The 12063-nt window shown below is 34.4% G+C and overlaps 1 protein-coding gene across 2 annotated transcripts in view; it reads right to left on the bottom strand.

Annotated features, from left to right (window-relative positions):
- Window positions 1-12063, bottom strand: part of HOOK3 (hook microtubule tethering protein 3) — a 111134-nt gene that overhangs the window by 42170 nt on the left and 56901 nt on the right. For both annotated transcript variants that reach the window (XM_044225280.1, XM_044225279.1), the window contains exons 10-13: window positions 8970-9110; window positions 7210-7411; window positions 3006-3116; window positions 2282-2369 (exon numbers count right to left, since the gene is read on the bottom strand). In XM_044225280.1, coding sequence (XP_044081215.1) covers window positions 2282-2369; window positions 3006-3116; window positions 7210-7411; window positions 8970-9110 — 542 coding nt within the window. The remainder of the gene's footprint in view (window positions 1-2281; window positions 2370-3005; window positions 3117-7209; window positions 7412-8969; window positions 9111-12063) is intronic.

A 12063-nucleotide genomic window follows, 5' to 3' on the forward strand; every position in this document is an offset into this window, starting at 1 on the left:
CCAACACACACATGAAAAAGATGTTCAACATCACTCATCATCAGGGAGAGGCATATCAAAACTACAATGAGATGTCACACCTCACACCTGTTAGAGTAGCTATTTCCCAAAGGATGAGATAATAAGCTGTGATGATGTGGAGAAAAGAGAAACCTTGTGCACTTTTGGAAGGAATGTAATTTGGTGTAGTCACTGTGGAAAACAGTAGGGAGGATCCTTAAAAAATTAAAAATAGAAATAGCAAATGACCCAGCAATTCCTCTTCTGGGAATTTATAGACAGTAAATGAAAATACTAACTTGAGAAAATATCTATGCTCTTACTATTCACAATAGTTAAGACATGGAAACAACCTAAGTTTCATCAATTGATAAATGAATAAACAAATTGTAGGGGGCAAGTGTTTGTGTGTATAAATATTATTCAGCCATAAAAAGAACGAAATCTTGCCATTTGTGGTATTATGCACCTTTAGAGCATGACACTAAGTAAAATAACTCAAATACAGGAAAACAGATGTATGTCTGATACATACAGACATACTCTGTGATGACACTTGTATGTGGACGCTAAAGAAAACAAAACAAAAAACAAGAACAAAAAAAAAACCCAAGCTCACAAATAGAGAACTGACTGGTGGTTGCCAGCGGTGGGATGTAGAGGGTGGGCAAAATGGGTGAAGGGGGTCAAAAGGTACAAACTTCCAGATATAATATAACTAAGTCACAAGGATATAACGTACACAGTCTGGTGACCATCGTTAATAATACTGTATTACATTATCTGAAAGTTGCTGAGAGTAGATCTTAAAAGTTCTCATCACAAGAGAAGCAAATTTTCTAACTATGTATGTTGATGGATGTTAATTGGACTTAGTGTGGTGATCATTTCAGAATATATACAAATAGTTAATCATTAGATTGTACACCTGAAACTAACATAATGTTATATGCCAATTATACCTTTAAAAAAAAAAAAAAGAAAAGAGAGAAAGATATATAATTGTCTTTAGCAGGCCCTGGTTAATTTGGAATAGAGAAAAAAACTTTAGGCTATCTGAATTGGGGTTTCACAAGTTTTCAAGATAAGGAAAGACAGTGGTGAGGAAAACAGTTAAAATGGCTGCTTGGCAGACTGTGTGAGCTGGAAAAAGGGGCCAGAAGAGAACTGTCCAGCTTATCAACAGAAACAACAGAGAGGGGGTTAAAGGTGAAATGCAACAGGTAGAATGAATGAGGAGGAGAAAAAGGAGGGTGTAGTCAGGAGGAAATTCCAGTTTCAGGTAACTGAAAAGCCAAGGGCTGGATACGAGAGGGGCACAAACAACTGTGAAGCTGTGCAAGTCACTGTTTGGGTTCCACATCTGCCAGCATGACGACAAAAGTGGGAGGGACTAACTCTGAGCTAAGTGCTGCTCCTCCCCTGTGAGAACAGCAGAGCTCTACTTTGGACAGAAGTCCTATAATGGATTGATATCCACCCCACATCTCAGGTGGGGAAAAAACCCCCAAAACCCCACTGACTTAGAAAGTTTGACTTTTAAGGCGGTCATAAGAAACTTGTCAGAATAACTTTCCAGGTTTATTATTAATGCAGGTGACTTAACAAATGTTTACGCTTTGACCTAATAAAATTCAAATATTTAAATATAATTAAAATACAAAATGGGCAAGTAAATCTGGTCTCATTACTATAGCCTATTTGCCATAAAATCTGGGTAACAGTTTAAAATTTACATCAATTTCATGGCCTGTTCACTGATTTTTCATTTCCATCCATTGGTACAAGCACTTTAAAATGAATCTAAATTTTTTTTAAAATTAATTTATTTTAGAGCGAGAAAGAGAGCATGCAAGTGTGGGGGAGGAGGATAGGGGCAGAGGGAGAATCTTCAAGCAGACTCCCTACTTAGTGTGGAGCCCAACATGGGGCTTGATCCCAGGACTCTGAGATCATAACCTGAGGCAAAATCAAGAGTTGGCCACTCGGGACACCTGGGTGGCTCAGTGGATTAAAGCCTCTGCCTTCGGCTCAGGTCATGTTCCCAGAGTCCTGGGATCGAGCCCCACATCAGGCTCTCTGCTTGGCAGGGAGCCTGCTTCCCTTCCTCTCTCTTTGCCTGCCTCTCTGCCTACTTGTGATCTCTGTCAAATAAATAAAATCTTAAAAAAAAAAAAAGAGTTGGCCACTCAACCAAGTGAGCCACCCAGGAGTCCCTGAAGCTAAAATTTCTACTCTTACCATAAGAAATAAATAATCCTGGCTACTGAAAAGTTTTTACCTTGAGTTGTGAGTTGTCCTTCTTGAGCCTGTACACAACGAAGCTCTTCAATGGTTTCCTTCAGAGAATCCCTTTCTGTTCTTAACCTCTGGAGGGACATTAAAAAGAAGGAAAGTTATAAGTTTTATAAATTTATTCATCAGTGGCCTCTGCCTTACCTAAGAGAATGATGAACATCAGGGAAAATGGGCATGTTTCACCTTTTGATCTTCCACAGAAAGATCATAATGTGTAAGACAATGTTATCCACAGTAAAATATAAGAAACAAAAGTGTCTACACTGCCTTAACATAAGTACATTACATAAATAACATTCCTTTCATTAGACATAAAAAAATCAAATAGGAAAGCCTTTAAATATTCATAAACCATTACAAAGTAAACATTTTTAAAAGATTCAAAATTTGCTGAACAAAAAAATATTGTATTCTCTGTATTAACTCTACAGAAAACAAAAACCTACACAAATTTTTAGAAAGTAATGAGGAGAACAATGTATAAGAAGCAACAGTAATAAAAAAGATAAAGATACACAAAAGAAATTAGTGTAACCAAAAATATTCTTTTAATCTTCTATTTTAGATTTATTTGTGAAACACAAATGTTAATCTTCTATAATTTAAAAACAAACAGGATCTCTAATTAAATAATTTATAAATAGAAGGAATCAAATATCATTATCTTAATTTTAGCAGTGCTCAAAGCCAAAATGCCTTATACTCACATCCTTTTCTTTTTGAAGACTGTCAACTTTTTCTTTTAGCCGCTTATATTCAAAATCTAATTTATCTGCTTTCTTCGATTCTTCAGATAATCTATTTTGTAGTTCTACTACCTGATTCAGAAAGGTACCATTAATTTGTATAATTTGAAACATTAAAAATTTTCACTGTTTTCTTTTGCAGAACTATGAAAACTCCCTGCCCCATATATACTAAAAAAAAAAAAAAAAAAAATGTGTATGACATAGCAGCCTATCCCAACAAGAGATCTAGTAGAAAACACCTGTCCAGGCATTATGGGTTCTAAAACCAGATCATCCAGAGTAGTAATGTACAAAATCATGAAAGAACCTATAGAACAGGCTTCCATTTCCTATTATACAAGTAACAAAGGAATCTGAAACTCTTTGAGCACAAAGCCAAAGAAACATGAAGGGAAAACATTCCAACTGCACAGCTAAGCTTACAAGAAAGTAAGGGAAACCTTCGGGGGCAAAAACTGCAGTGAGAAGTTTGTGTGGAAGCTATGCAGTATCATGAGGCACCTACCAACTGTTAATACCAGGAATCTAGAACTCCGAATTTAAAAGAAGATGTTGTTAAACCACCTTGTGCTTTAAAAGGTGCTGAGTCAGTAAACAGGTTGGTTAGGGAAAAAATCCATTAGCTGGGAAAACAGTTAAGGAAGATTGCCTGTATTACAGTGAGTGCTCTGGGTTTAATGAAGTATAACTTGAAATTCTGATTCTAACTATGGCCTACTAATAGGTAGATTTGTTTTCGTTTTTATCACATGCTTTATCTTGCAAATCTTAACTCAAGCAATTAATTTAGTCTTGGTTGGTAGTGCTGTGAAATACATGGCCTAAACAAAGCAAACACAGCATCAACCAAACCCCCAAGTATTCCTGAAGAGAAAGATGAGCCAAATGAAAGAGCGAAGGCCATAAAGAAGCGACCATAACTACCAGGTAGGAAAACATTAACAGTAGTAACAATAAAGTAGTAGAATAAGACCTATAAAGATTTGATTGGAATTATCAGTTATAAAATACAAAGATTAATACATAAAGAGAATAGAGACACAAATCTAAATTATGAAAGGAAGATGATCGGGCAGGTTTGAAAGAACACTCCGAGAACCTGTGGAAAGAAAAATACTATCATTGAAAAAATACATTAAGCCACAGATCAAAATAGGTAGAGAGAATTCATATATTATAGAATTGTATTGCAATATTTCAAGTTATTGACTCCTTATTTGTTTTGTAATTCATTGTTAATACTATCTGTAATGTACTTCATTAGTTCTAAAATAGGCTCAGGCTTTTTTTCCTTTATTTATTTATTTGATGGGGGTGGTATAGACAGAGCACACGGAGGAAGAAGAAGAGGGAGAAGCAGGACCTGGAGATCATGACTGGAGCTGAAGGCAGATGATGCTTAACCAACTGAGCCACTCAGGCGCTCCTGTTCAGGCATTCTTTTCTTCAAATGTCTTTCTATAACTCTTGCTGTTCTCTCTTCTGAAACCCTAATTAAATCATCTCATTTTAATTTAATATGTTTAAATTTCACATATAGTTTTCCTGGGGTACATTTATTTGGGGTAATTTCTCAGGCCATGTTCAAGTTCACTAATTCTTTCAACTTTATTGTGTGTTGAAAAGTTTATAATAAAATGTTGGAAAGTAATGTAGCCAGCAAAAAAATTTGCCAGTCATTCATGGTGTACAGAGCTGTTCTACTAAAACTTCTTTGACTCATTTTAAGCTAGTATATAGTTTTGATACCAAAATCAGATCAGGAAAGTATGAGATAGAGAACTTCAAGTGAATCATAGAGGAAAAAGATTCTATGTAAAATGAACAAAGCAAAACTAACAATGTGAAAACAACAAATTCTCAGTGACTCTATGAAGTTTAACTCAGGAATACAAGGATGGTTTAAGCATCAACAATATATTAATATAATTAATCACATTAACAGAAAGGAGTAGTAGTACAGGTATCTCTCTAGGATGTAGGAAAAGGAGCTGATTAAATTCAGCCTCCATTTAAGATAAACAACCGGAGTTCAACGTGCTAATAATATGCTGGTAAAACATTTAAAGCATTCTGTATAAAATCAACAAGAAATGGTTGTCTACTTTGATTACTTCTACTCAGAGCTGTATTACAAGTCAAATGTTCTGATTAAAAAGAAAAAGGGTATGGAGTAGAAAGAAACAAACAAAACTGCTTTAATTTGTCTATGACTTCTGATGAGAGACCCTACAGACATTATTAGAATATGAGAATCTGGCATGGTTATAAAATGTACATAAAAATCAATTTCAATCATTTAAATGAGCGACAAACTAAAAATGATCTATTATTTTGCTAACTGCAGTTATAAAAATCAACAAAACATGTAAGTGACATTTAGAAAAAACATATAAAAACTTAACTGAAAGACACTGAAGACCTAAATAAATGGAAAGATGTATCCACCAACAGGAACATTCATTGTCGTAAAGATGTCAATTCTCCCCAAATTAATCAACAGCATCAAGGTAATTCCAATTCCCAAAAGTTTTGGGTATAAAGGGAAGAAAAAGGTCTAATGGACAGTTTTAAAAAAGAACAAGGTGTGTGTGTTATCTGTGTTATCAAATATCAAATTACTAAAAAACTATAGATAATAATAAGTGGGATATTGGTGTAAGACTAGACAAATAAACCAGTGAAACAGAAGAGAGTGCCAAGAAACAAACTTACATTTAAGATGGAAAATTTAGGTACCTGTAAGATAGAATTGCAGGTCCTCGTGGAAGAAACTATTAAATAAATGGCACTAGGTTGAATGGTTGCCTACACAGATAATAAAGTTTCACCTGGATCTTTAACCTAGCATCCTACACAAGAACTAATTCCATGTGGATAAGAGACCTAACTGTGCAAAACAAACTTTAAATCTTTGTTAAGAAAATAAAAGGTTGGCTTACACTCTTATGTAGGAAATGATTTAAGACATAAAAGGTACAGATCATAAAAGATATTTAAAGTTCATTATCTTAGAATTAATCTCAAAAAAAAAAAAAAAGAGACAGGTTACAGATTGGCAGGAAATAAACGCAGTAAATGTAACCGACGAAAGTTAATAGTAAGAACATATAAAGACCTTACAGAAATCAGTAAGAAAAAATAATATGGTTTAAAAATGAATAAAAGATTTAAAGTGGGCCATTCACAAAAGAACTGTGATCAGTAAATATATTTGTAATTGGGGTAATGCAAAGTATAATCATGAGGAGACACTATTTCATATTCATCCAATTGGCAAAATTTCAAGTATGACAATAGTATGTGTTGGTGATGATGCAGAACAAGAGGAATTCATAAAACTTCTGTTTAGTAATACAGTCACTTTGAAGAACAATTTAGCAATATCTAATTAAATGAAGATACTCTAAGGAAGAGGTTCCATATAGCTGTAAAACTTTCACACATGTATAGAAGAGTACATGTTCTCATTGTATGTATAGTGGCACTTATAATTAAAAAAAAAAAAAAAAAAGTTAAAACATCCTGTATGTCCTTCAATGGGAAAATGGGTAAACTGTGGTATAGTGACTCCAAAGAATAGCATATAGTGGTACAAATGAATAAAGCTATCTTTATACCTATCAACATAAACAAATTTCCCAAATACACTGAGCAAAGTAAATCACAGAAGAGCCCTTTTATTATATCATTTATATAGTTCTGAACCATGTCAAAAGTGTTATACATTATATATATGAACTAATATATATGCACCAAATGAATAAAGAGATGCATGGAATGAAAACTACAAAACAGTACAGTGGTTACTATAATGGGGAGGGGAAGAGTCTGTTTTATTCTTTAAGCATAGACACCTGTATTATTCTTTTACTTCTGTGTATTTTGTATTACATAATAATTTAAAAATAAAAAACAACAGAAGGATCTGCTATGGACACTAGTCAATAACCACTGGATAAGAATTAAGTTTCAATGTTAACTACATTGGAATTAAAATTTAAAACTGAGTTAAGAAAAAACAACAAAAAAACCCTAAGTTTCATAGGTAAAATACAATACCTTGAAAACAAAAGTAAGTGGATTTTTGGTAAGCCACAATGTTATAATGGAGAACGTGCCTGAAAACATCATCAAGAAACTTTGTTACTATTCTTTTTACCTGTCTCTTATATGTCTCAAGTTGACTTCGAGCTGCATTGGCTTTTCTTAACTCTTCCTCTAGACTGACAGTGTTCTGCATATACATAGTATTCTTTTCTTCTAAGAGTTTAACCTGACGCCTCAAATCACCAAGATCTTCTAGCTTCTTTTTATATGATTCCACTTGGCCTTCTAGTTTAGACACTTTATCAGAAGAATGTCTAGAATGAGATGGGAAATCAGAAATCAGAAACATATCCAGAGCTGTAAAGCTGTTTTAATAGTGCTAACCCAAGAGGGACTGCCAGAAAAGAACACATGCTAATGAAATTATAAGACCCAAGGTGATTCCAGATTAATGTTTTGTTCAGGCTAAAAACAACGACTAAAATTACAGCAAAATGTGTAATGGAGAATGTTATGTAATTTAAGGAAAGCAAGTAGTGCTGGTGGTGTGTGTGTGGGAGGGGTAATGAGCAGTCACATGTAGCTCAAAAGCAAAATAAACTGTGCAGGGTCCAAATGATCTGGCAATTAGAATGTTATTAATATCCACAGGAACAGCTCTTTTCATGGAGTAGTGGGGGCAGGAGGTGGCAAATTTTAGGGAGTTAAGGAGACAATGTAGATTTCACCTTGTGTGATCTAGAATTTGTTTTGGAGGGAAGCAGAGAGTAGTAAGTCTTTCTGTCTAAGAGGAAAGAGACCTAAGGTGCTCTGCTAAGGTGGGAGATCCAGATGCTAAGAGAAATGATGACTGATGTACACAGTCCTTGTGTAAGCAAGAAGTGTTGAGATCCAGAGCACTTAAAAAGGAATTAGTACTAGACGTGAGAAAGAATAACAAGTCTACATTCTAAAAGCAAAAATGAAAAGACAGGTGGGAATGCAGGGCAGTTAGCTGCAGGAACTACAGGACATAGAGAGTCCCACAGTTCATGGCCCCTTTCCTTGATGCAGTAGGAGACAATGTCATCCACTGACACTACGGCATGGAGAAGTGTGGGGGGTGGGCATCCAGGTGAGAAGTTATGGAAATATGTACTAGCTATGAGAGGAATGGGAGACAGAACTATCTATGATGAGCAGCAGAATGGTGGACCACAGGTAAGAACCCAATGAAGAGTAAAGATCATGAATTTATAGCAGGACAGAACTATAGCACTATGTGATTTTCTCTATTCCTTCTCAGTATTCAAAGAGCAAAAGTTAAAATGGCTGGAATGATCCAATAGAGGATAGATTATACAAGTGGAATGGTCAGAAAATGAGGTGGCAGGGAGTGAAGGCGCTTAGTGAGGAACAGGCAAAGTGCAGATAAAATGGTCTAGCAAGGAAATGACTCCTCGTGGGTGTGACAGCATCCAAGGAAGAGGAAGACTGTGACCAGAGGACTTGAAATTAAAGAAAAGGAGTCGTAATAAGAAAAGCTCCAGAGCTACGCAAGTATGAAGCGATGGTTGGAGGTTAATTTCTTTTTAACATTTATATAGCACGTACTTGCTAGATACCGTCCCAGCTGTTTAGAAATATCAACTCCGTTCTGCATATCAATCTGAGGTGGGTATGTACATCACTTCCATTTTACAGATGAGAAAAGGGTTACATAGAGATTAAATAAATGGTAGCATTGGAATCTGAACTCAGGTAGTCCAGTAGGGTTAAGTTCTCTTAAACACCATGCTGTGTTCAGAGATCCTAGAGTTCGTCACATCATTGGTAGAGGTGTTCTGGGTGATGACAGGCCTGAGACTGTAACAAGATGGGAAGACTGTTTACCTAAGAACATCTATTTCATCTTTTAGAGACTGAGCTTCATCTGCCAAAGTGGTCAGTTCATCATTCTGCTGCCGAAGTTCAGAGATTTCCTTTTCTAACTCTTCACAGCGTATACGATAATCATCTTTGGCTGCTTCTAGTCTGTAACCAAAACAAAACAGACCAAGAAAGTACTATTTATTGTCTAGCAATTCTCCTTTGAACGATAAAAGGAAATAAAAACACGAGAATAAACTCTTGAATCTTCTGTGACCATAAACTCTCTAAGTTTTAACCGTCCTGAAAACAGATTCCACTGGTCCAAGGCTTGTGGAAACTTACAACTCATCACCACTCCTTTATTCAAAAAATTGAAGGTCAAGAAATATTTTTCAAAAGACTGCACATGTAATTCATTTAAAGATTTTTTTACTATGAAATTAACATATGTTTCTTGTTGAAAGTTTACAAAATATAGAAAAGCAAAGAAGATAAAAATCATGTATTGATCTAAATAGATCATACTGTTAATATTTTTGAGTGCATCCTCCAGGCCGGTTGCTATTCATAGCTCTTTTCCCTCTAAATATGGATAATACTATTCTTACTTCTTACTTTATTTTGCTTAACATAAAGCCTTCCTTTTGATTTACAAGACTGTCATGTCACAAATATTTTTGATTATTTACTTTCAATTTAATTTATATAATCCTTAATGTTAACAGAAATTTATATAATCCTTAATGTTAACAGAAACACGTAAGTTTTATGTAATTCTATTGATTAATTTTATACTTTATGGTTTCCACTTTAAGTGTATGATTAAAGATTTTTTCCTTTATTCTATATTTTCCATTAGGATTTACATACTTTCATTTTTAACACTGAAATTCTCATCTCCCCTTGAATTCATTATATTATATGATATAATGTAGAAATCTAACTTTTCCTGCCAAAATATCTACCCATGACCCCAAAATCATTTAACAAATAATTTAACCTTTACCTATTGATTTAAAAAAATGCTGCCTTGATTACACATTTTTATATACACTTGGGTTGGTTTCTGGATCTTTGCTTGTATTACTAATTTGTCTGTATTTTGCTGCACCAGTACCAAGCTTTTAAAATTAGTAGAGAAATAAACATTTCAACATTGGACATGGAAAGTACTCCTTTATTATACTTTGTGTGTAAATGTTCTGGGAACCTCTTGGTCATCAATACATCCAGGTGAAAAAAAAATTTAAATTGGAATCGAGTTCAAATTAATAATTTAAAAGAAAACAGCATTCTTACAATCTTTCATTAAAAACATGTAAACAAACAAGACATGTTAACATGTTATCTCTCTCCATATATTTAAGTAATTTCTATGTATAACAGAAGTTTCCATCATATAAGTCCTTCATATTTCTTTTGAATTTATTCTTTGAATACATTTGTATTTATAAATGCCAAATTTTTCCTGATGACAGCCAGTTATTGATAGAAAACCTTATGACCTATACAAATGTCTTATAGTTACCCTCTCCCATTAACTGTTTACTGGTTCTGAGAACTTTTCAGTTGATTCACTTAACATTTTCTAGGTGGATGAGCCCATTACTTTTAATGATTTTAATGATTACATTTAATGATCATTTGTTTTTGGTCTTTCCAAATTTTTTTTAAATTATTTTTTAAAAAAGATTTTTATTTATTTATTTGACAGAGAGAGATCACAAGTAGGCAGAGAGGCAGGCAGAGAGAGAGGAAGGGAAGCAGGCTCCCCGCTGAGCAGAGAGCCCGATGTGGGACTTGATCCCAGGACCCTGAGATCATGACCTGAGCCGAAGGCAGCGGCCCAACCCACTGAACCACCCAGGCGCCCGGACTTTCCAAAATTTTTATGTCATTTCTGTTTCATTTTCTAGAAAAGTAATAACTAAAATTATATGTGTCAGGCAATATTCTCAGCACTTTACATGTGTTAACTCACTTAATACTAAAAATTTCTACAAGGTAGGTAATTATTTTTTATTTTTATTTTTTAAAGATTTTATTTATTTATTTGACAGATAGAGATCACAAGTAGGCAGAGAGGCAGGCAGAGAGAGACAAGAGATGAGGAAGCAGGCTCCCTGCTGAGCCGAGAGGCCGATGCGGGGCTCGATCCCAGGACCCTGGGATCATGACCTGAGCCGAAGGAAGAGGCTTTAACCCACTGAGCCACCCAGATGCCCCCAAGGTAGGTAATTATTAAGACCATTTTATAGTGGATGAAATGGAGGCATGCCCAAGATTATAGAAATACTAAGTGGCAAAGCCAGGATTTATAGAATGTCTAAGAAAAATTCAAATATTAGATTAATACTCTTCCTCATCTTGTTCTTAACTTAACTGAGAATTTCATACACCAAGCTTATTTTATACTATTCTTTGTCCTTTAACTTATGGATTGAAGGAGCTAAAATAATAAATTTAATAGTCATTGTAATAGACTTAATATTTGACAGGTTAACACTTCTGGGATAAAGTTTATTTTAATATAGTACTGTATTGAATTTGCTATTGTTTTAGTTAGGATTATTTAAAAAAATTCATAAATGAGATGTCAGTACTCCTTTTTTTTGATGTTAGGATTTTTCTTTTCTTAAAATTATTTTTGCTGATGCTGATGTAAGGGAGGGAAAACTGGAAGCCAAAGCTTATGTGCCAGCTGTTACCACTGTCTGGAAAACCCTCCCCAACTCTTTATTTTTAAGTAACTGAAATCTATGACAATTGGAAAGGCAGATCAATGAAAATCTACATATCCTTTGCCAGATTCACCTACTATTAACATTTTGTTTCACGTACTTTCTCTCATTTGCTTAGAAAACAAATGCACATACATTTTTTAGAGAACTATTCAAAAGGAAGCTGCAGAGGTCATGACCCTTCACTCCTAATAAAGAAGGACAATCTTTCATACATCATCATAATACCATCTTTGTATCTAAGACAACTAATGTTAATTTAATAATATTATCTAATAGGTAGTCCATATTTAAATTTCACTAACTGCGGTAAAAATGTCTTATAGTTCCCTCTCCCCACCCTAATCCAGGATCCAATGATAATTTTCAGATTA

The sequence above is a fragment of the Neovison vison genome, chromosome 11 (assembly GCF_020171115.1).
Source record: "Neovison vison isolate M4711 chromosome 11, ASM_NN_V1, whole genome shotgun sequence".
In the NCBI taxonomy this organism is placed as follows: Eukaryota; Metazoa; Chordata; class Mammalia; order Carnivora; family Mustelidae; genus Neogale; species Neogale vison.